This window comes from Pocillopora verrucosa, chromosome 9, assembly GCF_036669915.1.
Source record: "Pocillopora verrucosa isolate sample1 chromosome 9, ASM3666991v2, whole genome shotgun sequence".
NCBI classification, from domain to species: domain Eukaryota; kingdom Metazoa; phylum Cnidaria; class Anthozoa; order Scleractinia; family Pocilloporidae; genus Pocillopora; species Pocillopora verrucosa.
The window spans coordinates 11,656,253-11,678,344 of record NC_089320.1 but is presented as its reverse complement, the minus strand read 5'-3'; the positions used below and the strand labels follow the sequence as shown (position 1 = coordinate 11,678,344).

The 22,092-nt window shown below is 37.8% G+C and overlaps 2 protein-coding genes across 2 annotated transcripts; both read right to left on the bottom strand.

Moving 5' to 3' along the window:
- Positions 1 to 8,722: 8,722 nt before the first annotated feature.
- LOC131797103 (melanocyte-stimulating hormone receptor-like) lies at positions 8,723 to 10,948 on the bottom strand. Its single transcript, XM_059114722.2, has 2 exons — positions 10,891 to 10,948; positions 8,723 to 10,668 (listed from the first exon to the last, which is right to left on the bottom strand). The coding sequence occupies exon 2, from the start codon at positions 10,539 to 10,541 to the stop codon at positions 9,174 to 9,176; it is 1,368 nt and encodes a 455-aa protein (XP_058970705.2). The 5' UTR covers positions 10,542 to 10,668; positions 10,891 to 10,948; the 3' UTR covers positions 8,723 to 9,173.
- A 1,833-nt stretch (positions 10,949 to 12,781) lies between these two features.
- LOC131797104 (trace amine-associated receptor 9-like) lies at positions 12,782 to 13,745 on the bottom strand. The gene has a single exon (XM_059114724.2). The coding sequence runs from the start codon at positions 13,743 to 13,745 to the stop codon at positions 12,816 to 12,818; it is 930 nt and encodes a 309-aa protein (XP_058970707.2). The 3' UTR covers positions 12,782 to 12,815.
- Positions 13,746 to 22,092: the final 8,347 nt, after the last annotated feature.

The following is a 22,092-nucleotide window of genomic DNA, read 5'->3' as shown; positions in this document are numbered from 1 at the left end:
AAAGATACATATAAAGCCTTTTCATGGTCTTCTTGGGTGGTCTATAATATTCTATACAGACCTCTGTGGCGGTAAGACAAATCTATTTAGTTTTAAATTAATAATGAAAAAGGTTTAATAGCGAAAAATCGATAGTAAACTTAAGCTCGGCGGGAATTTTGATTAAAAAAACCTTTTCTTTGCTGCGTTGAATGAATTAATGCTGTTTCTAACAATTTTTTCTTTTGTTTTTAGCCCATATGCAAGACTCTTGTTCTGTGATAAAAGAGTTGTAACGATATTTGTCGCCTTATAGTCAGTAAATACTACCTAGAATTACCTAGATTGACATGAACACCGGAACCGAATGAAACACAGAGGAGAACAAGGAGCAGACGACCCAAGCGAGATTAAGCTATAATTTAATTTCATTTGATTTGATCAAAAAGAAAGGTCACCTTTCCAAAGAAACCTAAGATAAAAAGATGAAAGAACACAAACAATACTCCTATAAATGCTACTAAGGCGACCCCACCACCTGCAAAGTAAGGTTGAGGCCCCAAAGTAAGGCGGCCCTACAAGGAGCAGACGACCCAAGCGAGGTTAAGCTATAATTTAATTTCATTTTATTTTATCAAAAAGAAAGGTCACCTTTAAAAATACTCCTAAGATAAAAAGATGAAAGAACACAAACAATACCCCTCCTGTAAATGCTACCAGGAGGACCCCACCCCCTGCAAAGTAAGGTTCCTTTAAAAGACACTTGTACTAATAACAAGGGGCCTAAACAGTTCTCACGAGTTTCAAATACGTGTTCAATGAAAATGACAAACCATCAAAGCTGGTTTTCCTCAATGGAACAATTTCGAAATTTATTATTCAAACAAAATTGTGTGTTGTTTTCATTATTTCACTGAACTTCAATTTTGTCTTCATCAACACAGTGGTTGTTTGATTCAACTTATTTCGCGCAATGCTTGCCAGTAGTCATCGTGAGAGCTTGTTTCCCACAAATTAATTGTTGTGTATTCATTAAGTGGGTCATTCAGGGAAAACTCACTCTTCCTTTGCCTTCTATATTCTGTCTTCAATCAACAATCCTCTGTCCATCAACCAAGCACGATAATCTTACAGTACTTTCATATCATCCAGTAGTCATACAGTAATACCACTAAATAAATGTTACCTTTTTGTAACTATCTAGTACTCAGGACGATTTACGGTCAAGTCGCCCGAAAGTCATCTCGCCCGAAGTCATGTTACCCGAAACCAGAGTCATGTCGCCCGAAATTCATGGTCATGTCGCCCGAGATCCTAAGTCATGTTGCCCGAAATTTTATCGAGTGTTTAAACTTGAAGAAAAGTAACATCGTAAGTAAATTTCAAGGAATAAACTCGTAAAATTTTGACTCGTGAAACTCAGGTTGTTCGTTTCGCTGTCGTTTGATATCACGGAGATAATAATCCTAAAATCAAGCCGCAAGAGAACATGCAACGCACAACCAATCTATTCTTCCTCTGATTATTGCCAAACGGTAGGTGGCTTGATCGATACCAGTCCCGCAGATACGATGCTGCCAAAAGCCGCAATCGTCGCACTGAGTGGCATGATCGAAATTCATTTCCGCTCTCGATACAGGGATGAAAGCTCATTGTATAATTCTTTTGCGTACGCGTAACGATCTCGTGTTTCAGCTAGCTGATTATCTCGGAATGAGGTGGCTGTTATTAATTTACCCTCTTTATGTATGGTTAACCGGATCAAAATTTGCATGCGACCGGCCGAGAAAACAAGGAACAACTGAACAAGTCGTGATAATTTATGCCGCGTCTGATAAGGGGAATGATGCTAACACGCTTTGTTCGCGTGGTTAACAATAAACAAAAAAAACTGTTGTAAAAGTTTCAGGTTGTTTTTTTATACGATAAATCAAACTAAGAGAACTTGATGTATTTTTCTGATATGGGTGAAAAATTCCGATAACTGAAAGTGTTCCGCTTATAATTACTAGAATCTGTACTGTAGAATGAGTAGTTTAGTTCATAGCAACGAACAACGCTGAAATGAACAGCGATATTTGAGTCTTTGTTTAACTTCATATTCGCATAGGTTAGCGGACGAAAACATTTTGCAAGTCAACATTTTACGAGTTTATTCCTTGCGATTGTTCCTTTTCTTCAAGATTAAACACTCGATAAAATTTCGGGCGATATGACTTAGGATTTCGGGCGACATGACTTAGGATTTCGGGCGACATGACCATGAATTTCGGGCGACATGACTCTGGTTTCAGGCGACATGACTTCGGGCGAGATGACTTTCGGGCGACTTGACCCGTTACCCTCAGGACACTACAGTGATCATTTTGTGTGCCGCGTGCAAAAATCTAATGTGTATCTCAATTGCTGACGCCGGTGCCTTGACCCTAGAGCAAGATCTTCATTCTTTTTCCCCTCTCAAATGCTAAATTATGATTGATATCGACGTATACATTTACCATCTTCTTTATGAAACATATTCCAGTTAATTCTCTTTTCCAATAGGTCTCGAAATAAAATACCAACTTTTCGCCGCCTGTTCTGTCGATTGTCGCTATCAAAGCGCGTTACCGTGTTTTGATCAGAACATCGACAGTCTACTCACTTGTAATACAAACGTTTGCTGATGGCGTCCAACTTCTAACTGATATCAGGCGGCGAGGGTTTAAAATCTGTCTAAGTCCGATTTCTTTTGGATGCTATGTCTGCAATCTAGTCAAATGCATGCACTTCAAGTGTAAAGATCATTCCCGTTATGAATCTTATTTTAAACGCTTAATTTGACAGGAAGCATATTTTCTGAAAGAGCCCTTCACTGCTTGTTTTATATCTCTCATCTTCAAACTGTACAGGCCAGAATGGGTTAAGAGTCGAATTAAAGCTGTCAGAGCCAGAGGAAGAAAATTGTTGGCGTTTGTAATCCCGTGGTTATGAGACCTAAGACTAAACTGAGTGGGAGATAACAGGCCAATAGTGTCATTTGTACCCGCAGTGCTGTAGACAGTCTTTCACTGTACCTTGCTTTGTTCAGTTGATTGCCTTCTCCATTCCGTTGTCCTTGTTGATCTTGGTCTTGCTCTTGTGCCTGCTGAGAAGGGCGAAGAGTGAGGTATATTTTGGTGAGGCAGAAAGTTGCGGTTACTATGTACGATAAAAGTGCAACAGAGATTCTGCCTAAAGCAATACGTTGGATATAAAATGCTACAAAACGCTGCGACAGAAATGTTGAAGAGAAGTGCGGTGACTTGACTTTTTCCTCATCCACTGTGACAAAACGACAGTCAAAAGCTTGCATATCCAAAATAATTGATCTCTTTAGCTAATATATTTCGTTTACCCATTTCAGGTCTCAAGGCAATTCCCAGCTTGATTTTTTTGTAAACTATGCGTACATGTGCACGTGAATAAGAGAAAATTTGAACCAACTTTTTTCGAAGGGATGTCGAGAGGACCGCTCCAGGCGAGAGAGGCACTTAATACAGGTTTCGTGCTATAATGCATCTGAGGTTTCCTTGACCGGTTGACCCATAACACCCTAACATCGGCATGTATATTCTCCATGCTGGTCTTTATACATTTCCTATGCACAGCAGTGTCGCGGAAAATGTCGATAAGATCAATAGCTTTTTTAGTTTGCGATCTTTTGTTAAATTCTCATGAGCCTAATGGTTAATTTACCGGTGATACCTTAGTGAGAAATAGATGCTAGTTACCCTACAGGGTTGAAGGGTTATTACGATTACTATCGATTATGTTGAGTTTTACATATTCAGATCAAATAAGTTAACGATGTATTTGTCGGATATTGGCTTCGAGGAAGCTGTATTACTTTGAAAGCGCTCTATTTCTCCCTCTCTTGCGCGGGAGATTGCGTTACACCCGGTCTGCACCAAATTTGGTCGACAGGAAGTGAAGTTGACCAATCATTAAGCGAATCTGAGCCAGGACAGTTGTGAGCAAATGTGTGCGGACCAAATTGTTGTTGAGGGCTTTTCGCGGTCTTTCCTGGAAGTGAATGTACCCAAGCAATTTGTGAGCTTGTAAACATGGTTTTCAAGATTTCCCCAAGCTATTTAGAGAGTAATTTAGGTTCCTAACGCGAAATTATAGGCGGAATGATTGAGGTAAGCGGAACCTTTCTTGGAATATTAGCACGTGCTCTTGATAATGGACAAATGTAAATAATATTTACATTGCTGTGTTTTGCTTCATAAAATGGCTTATATCAGGGATCGTGACAGTTTTTCTCTTAGAAGAAGCTTAGAACTCAATAACTTTGGTCAAATCTCATGTTAAGCTGATTTGTGAGTGATTTTGTGGGTATTAAAACCCAACCAAATAGATATCTTCTTTCAATTGCCAATGTAATATTTTGTTAAAAGAAAATTTTTTTTAACTTTCGGTAAACCATTCATATCGAGAATATTTTGTGCTCTTTCAAATGAGATATTGAATTCCCAAGCGCTGCAAATTTTTTAGTAAAAATTAGATAAAAACGTAAATACTAGTCAATGTCTGCTACCCGAGTAACAATTTGACTTTTCCTCGTCTCATGCAATGTTTCCTGAGACAGAGCTATTTGAAGGAAACGTTGCCGGTCTCTCCTCTGATGATTATGTTTGCCGTGTTCTTCGTTTGCAACCGGCTTTCAGTCGGTTGTAATAGTCGAAAAAAAGGGCGTTCAAAAAGCGGCTCATCAGTTTAGTTTGCTTTTATTGCTAGATGACCAGAGGAAGCTGGCTCTTACTGAGATGGCGGGACATCGCAGTGAACAGTATATATTCTATGTACTTTGGTATTTTGATACAATGAATATTATTTTTATGTTTCTAAGTGTATACATACAATGAATCACTTTATGGTAATAATTGCCTCTCTCGGCTTTATTTCATTACGTTAAGAACAGTTTTTCGTCGATGAAACCAAAGTTTGCTTGTATTTTGCTTCTGAAACCGGTGCTTTCCCACTGGTCAATCGGTAGTTGTTTGAGTGATTTCAGTCGTGTTTATCGCAGACAAACTGTCATTTGGAAGTCATCATAAATCAGCTGAAAAGCAAACTTATTGGCTTTTCACTGGGCTGAATCCTTCAAATGTTTAACAAGATTTCAGCTATTTGCCCTTATTCATCGTATCCCACCACTGACATTACGTTTTACGAACACGCACCGAATACAGTCACCAAAAGAATGGAGATTATGATTCACTTTATGAGGACATAATGAGATCACTGTAATGGTGCCTCTATCCTTGGCGGAATGTATGAGTGCTGTTGAATTAAGATTAACTAAACAGACGCAGTTTTAGGGAAATAGCAAAAATCAGGAAAAAAATTTGTTCAGATTTTTCCGTTATCGTTAAACCCTACAGGGACAGCTGAAACGCGAGTGCCGAAAGCCCATACACGGTTATCTCCGTGATACAAAGATTTCAGAGGCATCCATGCATACGCTAATTCGAATTTAGGGTAACAGAAAGCTTTTTTCGTTTGAGAATTGTATCGTTTGTTAACACTTTATTCAGGTTGAATGTCTCTTTTTGAGTTAGTAACAATGTACATGAAAAAATTACGCGCGTCTGATCGGCTTAAAAAACAAGTGCATTTTTCATGGAACACCAGTGCAGAATTGGAACACGAGTGTAAACTACAAATAACACGCACTGCCAAAGTTTCGCCCCTCTTGACTCTGTGGTGCGTTTACAGGCTCGTGCAATTGTGTTGTCTTTGAGAAATTTACTCGCGCTTATGACCAAATTGCACTCGAAATCATGTTGATATTTAAATATATATTTTAATTAATCTCGCAAGATATTATTTGTATCCTCGTTGTTGTTTCCCGCGTTTCTTCACCCCTTTGTCTGAATTGCCAACGCTTGTTCTCACCAAGAGAACTCTGCCGGTCATGTCCTCAAACTAATTAGAACATTTTGTTTATATTTTAGAGGCATCGCTTTGTATTCGGTTCAGTTTATATCTCTCACCTATTTTTCAGTGATGTTATTTCTTCTCATGATCAGATATGGGTACAAGGGATGGATAACGATTGTATTTGACTCGGTTAGGTCAAGCCTCTCGACTGACGTTTCAACTAACGGTGGACTCATTACATCTTATTGAAGTCACGGTACTCTTAAGTCGCTTCGTGCTGCGATAAACAACAAAACGTTTTAATCGTGTCCTTTACTGCTTGCATTAATTCTCTTATCCTCCAGCAATACAGCAATGGGCTCAGAGCTGAGTGGGTAAACAACAGACTCATTGTTAGAGCCAAGCAAATTGAAGGAATGGTGTATTCAATCCAGTGATGGAAGTGAAGCCTGACAATAAACCAAATGGGAGATAACAAGCCAGAAATAGTACTTGAACCCAAAGTGCTGTGGACACTGTCTTTTTGTATCGCACTCTGTTCAGTTGAATTCCTTCTTGATTTGGTTGTCCTTCATGACATTGGTCTTGCACTTGTGCTTGGGAAAGACGAAGTTTGTAGTAAATTTTGATGTAGCAAAATGAAGAGGTTATTGTGCAAGATAAACCTGCTGCAAAGGCCATGCGTGAAAAATGACGTGGATTATAGAATGCTACTATTGCCGCAGAAGCGCTTAAAAGCCAGAGAAAAAAAGTAAGTAATTTTACTCGCCTCACAGTCACCACCTGCCTGTATCTCAGCCCAAGCAATAGAGCAAGAAGTCTGTCCACACTAATTGCAGTCGTTGTTGAGAAAGACACACCCTTAAACACAAGACACGCGGTAGTAAAAAGGATCCAAAGGGTGTAACAAGCCATCGATTTCTCTGGGGAGAAAGATAAAGCAACAAAAAGAGGATGGCAGATGAGGTTCATTACCAAATCGATGGCGGATGAAGAGAAGAAACCTTTCGAAGAGCAACGACCATCAGAATATTTCCTAAAACTGCACTGATGAAAAGAGGAATGTTCAAAATTGAGAGTATTATCGCATGAGTCTCCTTAACACCTGTAACGCAGGAGTATTCTTGGTCTGTGATTGTATGGTTTCCATCTTTCGTTGAACTCGCCATTATTTCAGTCAATTGCAAGCGTGTCGCTTCAGCTCGTTGTCCACGTTGTCTTCACATGAGTCGGGTTTAGGTCTTAGTAGTCAACTGATATATCGCTTCTTTGGTTCAAATTTCCCCCCTAATGATTAAAAAGTAATGTTTTTTTTAAAAAGAATATAGGTTCAAATGGAGTAAAAAAATAGTAATTAACCAAAGCGCAGATTCTGTATTTATTTTTATTTTCTTTTTTGGTCATCCAGTGATCTAATTAGATCATAATTGCTCTACGTGGAATTCTACCAGTGATGTATAAATATTATCTTGCTCTATGTCTTACTGATGCTAATTTCACACAACTTTGTCCTTCCTAGTCGGCTTGATAAAAGCCCCCATGACTGGATAGCGCTCTTAAATTTCAAGTGTGCGTTGTAGATTGGTAAACCCTTATCGAAAGAAAAACCTTTTCAAGCTATGGATTATCATGTCAGTTGAACTTTCTTGCTTTTAAATGCAACACGCAGTGAGTCCTTTTTCTAGTCTCAAAACGTTTCTATATATATATTAGATGATCCCACATATGTGAGATCACTTGAGGTGGCTATGAGGTTCCTCCATCCTAGCATCAGCACTGCACTGATGAGGCCCAGAAGGCCGAAACAGTACTGTCTGCAGTTAGTTATATATATATATATATATATATATATATATATATATATATATATATATATACATTATTTTAATGTGTTTTTAAATAAGCTGCAATTTCTCCTCTCCCCCCCCCCAAGAGAAAGCCTACAATGAGAAAGCAGCGAGTTCGAGAAGAATCAATCAGCTTTTACGTGGCAAAAAGGAAGAAAAAGTGTTTTCCGATACTTTTCTAAACCGATATAAAAGGTAACCTACTCGAAAGTGACCAGCGTGTTTATTCTAAATTGTTTTTGAGGTACAGGACTTTCATTTTCAAATTTCCATATTTGTAAGAAGAATGATATTTTAGGAAACGAAGAAAGTTTCTAGATCGAAAACATATAAGATCCTCTCGTTAAAAATTTGACAAAGTGATTTCAAATCTGAACAAATTCATGCACACACGAGTGAAAACATCGCCAGGTGATTCCTCGTCAGAATGTTCCCTTCGCGAATTTATCAGAACACTACCAAAGGAAAAAGAAAAAGGAATGAAAAACCTTCATAGTTTTATACTTAATTTGAATGAGAAGCTCGGTAATCTAGCTAATCAATGATCGCTTTTGGCTGAATAAGGAACGACGTACCTGATATTGGAGTATTTCGAACTCTATGCCGATCTTGTAACGCAGATAAACAGGAAGATTAAGCAGTTTGCTTTTCTTTGATCTTTTTTTCTACTGTTTGTTGGTTATTAGAGTGCTCATACAAACAAGGAGATGAAACAGTCCGTTCTCGCAGCTGGCTATTATGTACATGTGGAAAGTGGATTCTTTTGATTGAAAATTTGCTTTTGATTGCTAATTTTATCAAAGGTTATTTGAATGTTACTCAGCACCCCGGACCAAATGTAAGTTGTTGTTTTGAAATTCTTAAAACATCGCCAGGTGTGCCATCGTCAATAATTATTTTCGTGAGTATTGCCACACACACAAACAAACAAAAAAAACCTTTCTAGTCTCCAGTTTAAATTGATGGAAAGTTCTCTTGAGTAATTTATATAATCAAGCTATCGTATTGACAAAGGAACTACGTACCTGACCTAAGAATGACTTAAACTCTATGCTGGTGCTGTAGCCGCTTCAGTTTTATAAGAATGCTCTGTAAAATTAAAACCGTTCTCGCCTCTGCCTATTCCGTATGTGACTGATTAGGGTTAGATGCCCTTGATTGGACGATTCAATTCTTTGTGAAAACTTGAAATTGGAATCATGGGTAATTTGAATGTTACCTACAGTTAAGTCTCATTTGTTTATTGCCATATTGAGGTTTTTTGACCAATTATTTAAGAGTGTTTCAAAAGCGTTTTGCACCTTTAGCAATAATCTAACCACAAGTAGTACGGGTACCATTTGCTCTTAGAAAACAGGAAACGAATTATCGGTCCTTTCTCTGGTGCCACCGCTTTTTCTTTTTCTTTTCCTTTTTTTTCTTTTTTTTTTTTTCATTATTTCAATAGCATGACAACTGTCTTCGTTTTGCAATCAAGGCACTAATCACAGCCTTTTCACATTTCTGAAAAGGACTAAAACTTAAGATTTTCGGTTTTTCAGTTATCCCCCACCGCCGCGAACACGGAATAAGTAATAAGTTCAGAATGGAACCTTGTTTCTTGATTCTTTCAGAAACCGTAGTATAGCATGTGTATTTACAGTGTATGTGTTTTTCACAATCCAAAAAACACAGGCAAGTGATAGGTAACAAGACAGCAGTCAATAAACTGTGTTTTCCGGAGTCCACAACCCTACTCATGATGAGTTCCCTTTTTATAAGGCTCGACAATCGACGGAAATGAGACTTGCGCACGAGTACAACTTGATTGTCCGAGAAACCAACAAAAGAGCCGGTATGTTTAACATCTCGTCGAGAAGTTATACTCCAGGTTTGCTTCGTGCGACATAATAAGCAACAAAACTTTCTGATCGTGTCCTTTACTGCTTGTCTCATCTCTCTCATCTTCCAATAGTACAAAAATGGATTCATAGTCGAGTTTGATAACACCAAAGATGCCGTCAAACACCACACGAAGGTAATCGACTGGGTGTTCAATCCAGTGATCGTAATGAAAGCTGTGGCTAAACCGTACGGAAGATAACAAGCCAGTAGTGCCATTTGTATCCACAGGGCTGTGAAAACTGTCTTTTGGTATCGCGCTTTGTTCAGTTGAACTCGCTCCCCATTCTGTTGTCCCTGTTCATCTTTGTATTGCCCTTGTGCGTGAGAAAGACGAAGTGTACGATAAATTTTAGTGTAGCAGAAAGATGAGATCGCTACACACAGTAACAACAAAGCACAAACGAATCTAAAGGCAATAGATAAACTGTTAAACGCAACCACTGAGGCAGAAGTGCACGAAAACAAAAGAATGGCTATAAGGGTCCTTACTCTCCTCACAGTTACAACTTGTCGGTATCTTAGCCCCAATAACAAAGCGAGAAGTCTGTCGACACTTATTGCGGTCGTTGTTGACAAAGATACACCAGCAAATATAAACCCCGTGAAATTATAAACGATGAAAAAGTAGTAACAACCCTTAGAGTTTTCTAATAACAAATAAAATCCACTGCGAAGAGGATGCACGATGAGGCCCACTCCCAGATCTGTGCATGCAAGGCAACCCAGCAAAAGTTTCGACGGCGGGTGTAGGGAAGACACTTTGCAAAGAACGGAAATGATAAGAAAATTCCCCAAAAATGCGATGATGGACAGAGGAACGCCTAAAGCTGAAATGATTATTCTCTGAGTGCTGCTAAGACCTGAATTGCAGAAAAACTCTTGATGCTGTGTCGTATGGTTTCCATCTCCAGGTGAATTCGCCATTATCTCCTTCACGCGTGTTCTTTTGGTTGTTATACAATTGTTGTAAAACAGCTTCGGTTATTTCCAAGCCTTCAGCTCTTACCGCTGCATTTAGAGTAAAATCATTCAGATCAAATATTACTGTTCCCTGCAAATCAGAAGGGAGTGTTTTAGTGTGGAAAATAGCTGAAAATAGGCTCAATTATGGCAATTTCGTGTTTCATCACCGAAATGATTTTTAGGGGAATCTATCCGAAAAGCAAAAAGAGAAAACGTAAAAAGTCTCGTGTTTGGAAAAATGTTTTCTTGGGTAATCTGGAATATCAAAAATTTTTTTGACGTGATGATGAAACATAAGTGATTTAGATACCTGAGATGTGGTTGTTTCGACTCCTATTCTGGGAGTCATGAAGCCTCGTCATTTTCATTAGAATTCATTTATAAACAGGAAGACTGAAGCGTTGTTGCAGGTGTAAAACGCATGTCTGTTTAAAAAGTGACAAACTATCAAAGTTGGACGCAATTTAAAAATTTACTATTTAAACAAGCATTAATTTTTCTTCAATATTTAATATGGTATTTCTTTATAGCCACTACTGTCTACATCAACAAAGTGATTTTTTCCCTATGCAGCCCAATGTAAGTCCTTTTGCCAGACTAAAATTTTTTTCGCATATCTGAAAGTGCCACATACGACACTCGCCTAAAAAACTTAAAGTAAGGGCGAGGTCGAAAAAAATAATACTTATTTAGTCAAAGGACGCCCGCTTAAGTGCGTCTGCATATTGAATTACAGCGTTCATAAGGCTAGCGTCACAAAAGTTGATGTGTATTTCCCGACGTTTTACTGACAGAACTGCTAATTAAAAAAATATAACATTTGTTCAACTGTGGAAAATTCTAAATTATTATGATGGTTGAAGCAGGGGTTTCGATAACTTTTCTATAGGCGGCTGCAGCTGATAACGTAATTAGGCGACTGTGCCGTAAGGCCGCCGGGAACCAGATTTTATTTAAAATCCTCGGTTCAGAAGTTTTCTTTTAGTTCTTTTAATTTTAATTAAAGAATCATATAACATGAAATATGTCAATAAAGAAGTGGTATTGAGATTTGAAATGTGTGTATATTGACCTCCACGAGAAGAATTAAATCATCGACAGCTGTTTCTTCATGAAAATGTTCACTTGGTTGTTTTAACAGAAAACCATCGGAAAAAGACAAGAAAATTTAAGACCTGTAAAGTCTGATGAAAAGTTCTCCCTGGTGACTTAAGCATGGAAGAATTCGTTATCTCTTAATAAGAAAATAAAAATACAACGTACCTGACCCGAGAGTGTCTCGAGTTCTACGCCAGTCTTCTAAGAGCCACAGAGTTGACAAAATCAGTACAAGTATAAACAAGAAAATTTAGCAGTTTGCTCTTCTTCGATGGTTGTCGGAAATTTCCATGCAATTATTTAGTTCACAGCCATGTAGTCGCGTGGGATGAAAATGTTTTCGAACACTTTTTCTCTTTTTTTTAACATTTCACTTAATTGGAATGTGTTTGAAGATATTGTAGTTTTTCAGGAATACTATTTTAAAATCTTTCTCGGGAAGGCATATTTTGTGCCCTTCAAATGAAATTAAATATTGCATTATTTGCTGTATATGTTATTTTGACCGAGTCAAGTTCGAAACAATTGTCAGCGGTTTGTAAATTTCAGAACATGTGTTCTCCACTCTATGTTTAACTCTCTTGTTTGTGAAATTGGCGAAAATGCTGTTGGTTTGCAATATGGCCGGGATGCCTCTGCAAATTCAGCCAATATACCTGAGAAATTGTTTCCCTAAAGGGGGTAAACTCCTTCATAAAGAATTGTGAAATTTTATCGCACTTACTAACCGGGTATATTTCATTTTGAAAAAATCGATGGAATATGTGTTTTCCATATTTCAATGATCAAGGAAAGCTGAAATTGTTTTTCTTTCGGTAAATAAAGCTCGTCACTGACTTTCTCAACTTTCATGCAACCATGAACCTGCATACCAGTCGCTAACACCAAGTTTATCATATTCTGAAACGAGAAGGCTCGGCTTCGAGCGCAGGTTGCGACTTGTACTCTGAAATATAATTACTTTACTCCCATAGTACCTCTGTCTTTTAAGAGAACTTATAATATATTACATTATCAGGATAACTGGCAGAAAATTATGTATCCGGACTGACTGACATCCCTGCAGACATTACGTTATCATGTCGGAAGAACTGATACTCTTCAGTCGCTTAACGTGACATCGAAAAGTTAACTTGATCAGCAGCAAAATTGTCTGATCGTGTCCTTCACCGCTTGCCTCATTTCTGTCATCTTCCAGCAGTACAAGAATGGATTCAGAGTCGAGTTCGATAACATCAAAGTTACCGCTAGAGACACAATTACTTTAAATGACTGCGCCGCCGGATCCACTGATCCAGTAATAGATGCGAAGCTTACGAGTGAACCAAACGGAAGAGAACAAGCCAATAAAGAAATCTGAGCCCACAATACTGTGGACACTGTCTTTTTGTATCGCGCTTTATTCAGTGGAGTTCCTTCTCTATTCTGTTGTCCTTGGTGACTTTGACTCGGAACTTGTGCATGAGAGAAACGGAGTGTGCGGTAAATTTTAATGTAACAGAAAGTAGAGATTATTGTGCACGGTAAAAATGCTGCGCAGCCGATTCCCAAAGTAAGACGCAAACTGTGTAATACTGTTATTGAGCCAAAAGTGCAAAAAATCCAGAAAGTGATGACAAGAACTCTCACCCGCCTCACAGTAACCAGCTGTTTGTATCTTAGCCCCATCGACAAGGCAAGAAGTCTGTCTACACTTATGGCGGTCATTGTTAACAAAGATACACCACCAAACACAAAACCCGTGATATTAAAAAGGATCCAAAAGTAGTGACAATCTTCTGAATGGTCTGGAGACAGAAAGAAACCGCTTCGAATAGGATGTGAAATGAGGCCCACGCCCAAATCTGTGCACGCAAGGCTGCCGAGCAGAAATTTTGACGGTGGATGAAGAGAAGAGACCTTCCGAAGTGCAAGGATGATCAAAACATTTCCCAAAATTGCAGTTATGGATAGAGGAAGTGCTAACGTCAAAGAAAACGTCTTAAAGGCTGCTCCAAGACCAGTTGTGCAGAAAAATTCTTGGTGTGTTGTTATATAATTTCTAGCATCTTCTGTCAAATTCGTCATTATTTTAGTCAGACGTTTTTAACCCAATTTCTAATGATACAAGTAAGTTTAATTCGCAGTAGTCACCTTCTTTCGCCTTGTTGAGATACTCGTATCCGAGGTTCGGTGTTGTTTACATGTCATTTAAAAGTAAGATAATAGTTTCATTCTTTTCGACCATTCTGTGAGTCTTTTCTTGCACCGCTTTAAAATGTGACCACAGTTACTCTTCGTGCAACAGTTTGATCATGAAAAACCACACATTGATATCTTCGTTACAAACCACTTTGACGTCAGTTTCTCGCGTTTTCACTGAACTACAGGAGAACAAAGAGCACTCCTTAGCGCTTTGATATTTGGATCGTGAGCGTAACTTTGGCCAACACCTCACAATTTTTATGAATCAACGACCACCCAAAGTGTAGAACTGAGCTGGTAATCGTTAAAAGTGCTATTAGTGGTAGCTTATCCAGTGAATAGGCACGCTATGTGTTAGGTCTTTTACAATACATTAATAGCTCCTCATCTTGTGTGTTAATTCTGCGGAGATTGGTGTCGGATCTGACAGATCTGTCACGAATTAAAAAAACCCACCCTTTTCTCAACGGTGTGGTGTATATGCATTTCCATTTTTCAGGAAAAATTTTCACCTCAATGAAAATAGAGTATATTGAGAGTTGTTTTAGTAGTTTGTATCTGAAAATTGAGAAGGCTGTATGTATATATGTATATATTTCTAGTTGGAGAGGTAGAAATAGGTGTTAAAAACTGTTTTCCAGCAGGTGTGCAACGCGAATATGAATGTTAAGATGTTATGCATATATTTTTTTCTTTACATCGGTCGAATTGCGGTCGAATTGAAAATTCCGATTTGTGAGAGAAATTTGTTACAAGTTAAAGTGCCATTTATAAAAAGTGAACCATTTGAACAGAGCCAATTGCATAGTCCAATTTTGTTAGATTAAAAAAGTATCAGACAAGTTTTTAGATGCAATCCGTTGCGTTTCTCTTTCTGGTTTTGAAAATGATATACAAAATGAAGTAAAGAAAATAAACGTTATGCCCCATTGCCTGAAAAGTCCAATTTATTAGGAACTATAATTCTTTTTAAAGATAACCTCTTACGTCAGTAAATTGTCACGGATTTTAGAGGGGGAATGTTTTCTATGAAGGGCTAATAATTGGTCTGTTCTCACCTGTTGTTCTGCCAAATATCTCTTTTAAAGAAGGTTTACATTTTCCAAACAGTAATGAGAAGTTCCTCGTTTGAAATAGCCTTAGCTTTTAGAAATACGTTTGTTTCACAGATATATAGGCCAAAACAAATTAAGGATATCGACTCACCATATGACTCTTGTCCTTACTTCATAAGGAGTATCCAATAGAGCCTGGTAGGTATTTTTTCGCAAAAACTCGTGAGATGCTGCCTTGAAGTTTCTCGAATTAAGCTCCTGTTATAAAGAGTAAAATTGCGGTCTAGAACTTATTATAATTCGAATTGGTATTTGTTCGTTGACCTCATCAGGTGTACTTATCATAGAAGTCGTAACCCTATTGGTAGACACGTCTTGCATAAGTCGACAATTAATATCAAACAGTAACTGAAAGTGCGAATATGTTAATTTTTAAGTACTTTGAATTCGGGAATACTTTTTTAAGTATATACAATTGTGATATTTTATTTAAGTGTGTTCATGCTGATACACAATCCTACCATTTCCTAGAGGTAATTAATTCAGAGGCTCAATTATTATTTTCAGTCTTTACCTTTCGACATAAACTAGTCTTTTGCTGTTTCATTTTGGAAAATCTGTTTCTACCTGGAAAATCTAGAATTACTGATTTAGTGATTTAGGGTTTTGCTGCGCGTTACCGAAACCATACCAATACGTGGTTTCCTTCAAACTGAATTTTTGTAATCGTACTATTGTTAAACTTAAATATTTCTTTACAAGAGTGTACCTAATAATTTTTATATTGCTCACGTCGGTTTTTATTTTGACCAGGCAACTTACGAACGATAGTGAAAACTTCATATGAAAAAGACTTTTGACACTATGCAGTTAGTATGCTAATCATTTGTCACTTGGACAACCGCAGCATGGTTCTAATCTAGTGCGCGAGGCACTTATTCATTTTTGTCGTTTTATGAACGAATGTCAATCTCCTTGGTTACTTCAAAAGAGCGTAAGCAACAACCTAGTGTTTAGAGATCAGTTGAGCAGTTGAGTTGTAAGCAGTCAAGTTGTAATACTACTGGAACTATATCGAGCCATTCTGAAAGAAATTGAAGAGGCAAGCGCATTTCTCTTTGTTGGGTGGTGGCTAGTTCCCAATAAAAACTACCTCAACACTTCTCCCTTTTGTTAATCACACGAGGTAAAGAAACCAACACACGTTTTTAAAAAGCATTTGACAATAAGAACTTAAGTGGAAATTTGTTTATGCAAGAATAAGCTTTTTATAACGGGCCCCAAGGGAAACAGTAAGTTTTGTTTCCCCGAGGCGAAGCGGAATGGAACATTTAGGGTCGAGGGGCAACAAGACTTGCTGTTTCCCTTGGGGCCAGTCATTAAGGTGGTACAACCCTCAAAAAATCAACATTTTTTCATATGTTGTTTTACAAAAAGTTATCTATGTCACCTGAAATGACACATGGAGACAACTATATTTTTGCAGTTTTTGACTTGATATTTTATTATTGCTGCTGAGAATTAGCAAATGATGCCTCCCAGTAGGCACCCGAACAAGAACAGTCATATCTCTTAAACATTAGATTAAAAATTCACAAAATTTTTAGACAATGATCTTCACATGCACCTGCATGCAATGAACTACCAAAACACCTCTCAGTCATATAGAATGGAAAATATTAAAGAAAACACAACAACTTTCAGGAATTGATAAGATAAGCAATCTCATTTTGGTCATTTAACAACAAAAGATGCACCTCAGTACATGTTTCTAGTTCATTGCATGCAAAAATATACAGAGATCTCTCACTCCAAAAATGAGAATTGAATAAAACCCTGGAAAGTTATCTTTGTTAGAGTGTCGGTAGTTTCACAAAATTCAAAATTGAGAGAAAACTGGTTTAAAGTTTCTAAACTGATTTTTTCAAGACTTAAACACAGTTTCCATGAATTAAACTGTTCAAAACTGACCAAGGCCATAGCTGACACCTTCAGTTTGCTTATTATGATCATCTTTTCGTTTTTAAGGCCCCTAATCACTTTGTATCGCTTCTTGGTAGTAGCTTTGCTTTTATGTTGTGCAATATTAACTCTAAGCTGGTCTTGGAGTCTGAAACCCATCCTTGGTATATTTGCCAGGAGGAATACCAAGGGCTTGGAAAAGCTTAATTATACTAATTGAACCAATATTAAAATAAGAAACAGCATCATAAAGTCCTAATTCCAATGTCTCTCTTCCAACATAAATTTCTTTTGGAATCCTTTGCCATGTAAGCATCTTGCCATGTAAGCACTTCTGCAGCAAGTTGTTCTCACTAAGTCGAATATATTCAGGCTTTAGCTTGGCAATAACAGGTAAAGAAAGGCCAGGTCCATGCTTAAAGAGATTTTTATGGTTGGCTTTATCCTTTTGATACTTGCACCACCTTGCATTACCTGTTGGGCAGTGGTCATGAAGTGGGCATGCCTCACTTGAGGCACAATGCATGAGGCTAGCATGGATAGCTTTCTTCATTCCAGCCAAATTTCCAACATTGGACCTTATGGCAATGCCATAATAGTTCTGCAGTTTATCAATTAGATTGTCTGTGAGTTTCCCTTTGCCTCCAAGGCCTGGATTGTCACGCTTTAATTTGCGAAGTGCAGTTCCAACCCTCTTCTGCACGTGACTGATGCATTCTTTCTTTTCCACTAAAATTCCAGCATCTTGATAAATATTCTTTATCCTGGAAAAACTCTTGCTGTCCCCATCCCCATAAAATTCAGTGTACCTGAGATTGTGCAGCTCAACAGACCTTTGATATAGTTGATTGAAGCTTTCGATACGAAGCCGAAGATTCCTTCGCTTCGCTTTGATCATGTGAAATGCCATCTGTGGATTCACGTATCCCACTCGAAGTGCTTTCGACAGCAATCGACTCTTCTTCGTTAATTCTTGAACTATTTGTAAAGCGATTTCCATAAAATGTACGCTTCTTACGTCTCTGAGACAAAAATTTCGCCATTTTGATGACTGAAGCTCTCCCACTTGCGAAAATTCCTAACTAAATGATTGATAATAACGGCCGTTCACCGAAACATATCAAAACGAGGCTGAAAATCATTGTTGGGCCCCAGTCTCCCAATAGATTACTCAAGATGCAATCAGTTTGCTTTGGCCTGGGTGGAAATCGCATTTTTAGGCCCTAAAAGGACGCATTTAAAAATACGTTTCCATGGCAACGGAACAACAGTGCCTTAGAAATTGCATTTTATTACTATTTTATTACAAATTATTCGCAAAAAGACATTTGGGACGATTAAACAAAAGCCTTTAAAGGTGAAATCAAATGAGAAAAAAATGGACTCATTTTCAACAAAAATTGCGTTTTTTTTTGTATCGTACCACCTTAAGTGTTTTGTTTCCTCAACCAACTCAAAAATAGGACAGACTGATGTCTTTCCTATTTTTGAGTTGGTAGGGTAGTGTGTAGGGTGTTCATTGTAAAATGTTACCCATGAACTGCAAAAAAGAAATCTAAAATTTTGCAGTGAAAAACCGAATATAGGAGATCTTCGCAGCTAAGAACTCTACTGAACTAGTAGCTGAAACAAGACCTGAAAAAAATTCAGGCCCGTACGGGATTTGAACCCATGACTTCTGCGATACCGGTGCAGTGCTCTACCAACTGAGTTAACAAGTCAACTGGGAGCTAGTCAATATGTTGGGTCCAAATAAACCATCCGAGTGATGAATAATGAATTTATATATGTGATATTCATATATGTGCACTGCGGAGAAAAAACGAATATAGGAGATCCTCGCAGCTAAGAACACTACTGAACTAGTAGTTGAAATAAGACCTGAAAAAAATTCAGGACCGTACGAGATTTGAACCCATGACCTCTGCGATACCGGTGCAGCGCTCTACCAACTGAGCTAACAAAAGTTTTGCCTCAAGCTTTGCCCATGAAACTATCTTTGGTAGGAAGTAAATAAAACCGCATTGGTTTCTGGAAATACGTTAAAAAAAATTTGAAAGCTGTCAATAATCAAAGCAGAAAGAAAAAAAAATTTCAAAAGTTGACAAGCTCGCTCCTCGTAACACACTGCATGCAGCAAGAAATCGTTTCCATTCCTAAATTGTGTGATATCTAAGGGGGGTGGAAAGCATTTCAATTTTGAAAAATTAATTATTATTTTTATCAATTTACTTCGCCGTAGTGACTTCAAACTTTTGGTTATTTTGCTAGCATAACAGCAGAAATATGTAAAATTATGAAAAGCTCCATGAATCCTAGATTTTAACCGTTTTAAAAAGAAAATATTGTAGGAGAGAGCATTTAGAATACACTGACTGATACTCTAAACATTTCAAACGGCTAAAATCTAGCAAACGATTCTGTCTCGTGACGAAAGAGGTGAACAAAACGTATCGAATATCGTATTGATTAGCGTTCGGTCAACGTCGTAATGAGCAACTCTTTTTAAAAAAAGCTACTCTTTTTAAATTAAACTATTCAAACCTGTATGAACATTTCATGACCAGACTACAGGACAGCTGTATTTGGTCAACCCTCAGTCTTTTGAGGCAAAGTCCGTCGCCGGGATGTTGGCGCGCCGCCGGGAGCTCTTGGAGTGAGGCACTAACATTTTTTTTTTCTTCACTGATTTTATTCGACCTGCGCTTCGGACTTGTGCTGTTATCACCGCGCCACGGACTTGCGCCACTGCTTGTGCTGTTATCGCCGCTTACGCTAAATAAGATCCTGTAGTTTAGTCCTGAAATGTTGATACAGGTTTGGCTTAAGCTCTTAAGCTCTTAAGCTCTACATAATTCTGCTGTCACCTCAGCAAAATCACCAAAAGTTTGAAGTCACTACGGCGAAGAAATTAATAAGTGTAAGATGTTTTTATATTTCACTGCTTTCGAACATCTTGATAGGCGGAATCAACCGCAGTTTTCAACGGTCTGGTCTGAACTTGAGAAATATCACCCAAGAAAGAAAGAGTACTTTTGACCAATTTTAGAAAGCTGTCTAACGGGTGTTTTAAAATAAATTATGGTGAACCTCTAAATAAACACATGTCAAAATTGAAATGCTTTCCAAACCCCTTAGATATCAACCAATTTAGGAATGCAAACGATTTTTAGTTGCATGCGATGTGTTATGAGGAGCGAGCTTGTCAACTTTTGAAATTTTCAATCGCCTCACAAAAAAGCTGCATGGCTGGAGAAAGTACCATTATTCCCCTGTTTGTGTTTTTACTGGTTTAATCCGACTGCATGGGGACGATTCATTGACGGGTACTATTCACATCGAAAGTAAATACTTTCTCTTGATAATGTTTTTGGCGAAAAAAAAGATTTGGCTCACGAATGCTTCAACTTGAACAGGCTAAAACACAATGATACAGAATTCATGTTTAACTACCCCCATCCATTCTTTGAGCTAGTCAAGGCCGCGAACCAAAATTGTTTTGATGTTAATTCCAACCAAACATCAGAGAAGACTAAAACAACGTTCAGTGTCATGTAATCAGACTTACATGTATTGATCTACACTAATCAGTCGTCTGCATTGACGAAACATCCATTCATTACTGAAATCGTACTGACTAAACAAAAATTTATTCACAATATGATTGGAGCTTCTTAATGGTTAGGCATAAAAATTGGTAATTACTTGGGAAAATTAATTAATTTTTAATCGGTCAAGTCGCAAGGGAAAGTTAACCAAAATTTTCTTCTTTTAGCCGCAACGGAAACTGTTAGCAGCAAAAGTTATCACTTCATTGGGACCCTCTGATTGGTCAAGTGTACTCTTTTTTGGGTTAAGTTATTTGATTTATCTTAAAGGTAAGTGAAACTGAAAAAAGATCGTAAAGCTCGCGCCTCCGACGCCGACAGTTGGTAATTTAAGCTGGTTTTAAAAGTGAGCTGCACTCAAACCCCCCTTAACAACTACAACAGGATCATCATGATTTTCATCGGTAACACCACATCAAACAAAATCATTGGTCGAATGTTAAAAAAAAAAAAGCTTCCTTTAAGTACAATTTGATAAGATGTTGGCGGCTGCGAGATCAATTCACTGACTCTCAAGTACTTTAAATGCATTTCTCTTTTATTATGAAAATAGCCAAAAAGGAAGGAGAGCTTTACAACTTGGAATAAATTGAGATTTTACACCTCACACTCAAGAGTTGAAAGACAGCGAAATTAGATTTGAACTGTTTCTGTGCAAAATCTTACAAAACACTATTTACCTTCTTAGCTTATGTTTTTTTTCTTTAATCTCGCATTCAAAAACAGGTGTAACTGAATTTTGTCGGAAACTTTTAATTCCTTGCTCCCAGTTGGGTGAGGAAGCGAACAAAATATACTCATCAAAAATCCTTGTTTTCCATCAGCCATACAATAGCAGTCAAAATCTTTATCGATGACCAGGTATTGAATTAGAGCAGCACAAATTGCAATGTATGGGATTATCCCCCTTCAAGCAATTAGAATGTGGCGCCATCTAATAGCAAATACTTAAAATCGATGTTTGAATAATCTGCTTTTTTTCCTCTTTTGTTGATTTGAATTGACGAAGTTCAATTAAGGATACTCAGCGGTACCTTTTAACGCGGATTGGTGGGGAAAGTTTCGACAGGACTTGGGTATTAAACTTAAAGGCGTGCGTTTTTCGATTTGCCTCGCGGAAAAAACATAGACACCTGAAACCTTTTTCTGCAATACTGGATATGATTTGAGGTTGCGCACCACATCGAGAGCTCTTCATCGTTATTGAGAAAGCTATACAACGTATCCGTAAAGCTTTACACTCGATAAAGCGTTGACTTTCCTTTCAAGTTGCCATAAACAGTGAAGCACTATTTTGATGAAGACTGCAGGTCATCAGGATCAGATTTGCTGACTGCCCCAATATCAAGACTCTTGTGAGCGTCCTTACTTGATAATTGGAGACTCTGGAAGCCCTCTCATAACCTATCACGAGAGAAACTGATATAAAACTTGTTTTGGACGAACATTATTCAGGTGACTCGATGATTATTCTTGACCATACTGTTGTAAAAAGTGTCTTTGGTGTTATGTTTTGTTACGACGAAAGAAAATGTACACATCGGAAATGATAGCAAAGCCCATGTCAAAGTGACTCCATCTGCGACGATTTTCTATGCTAGAACA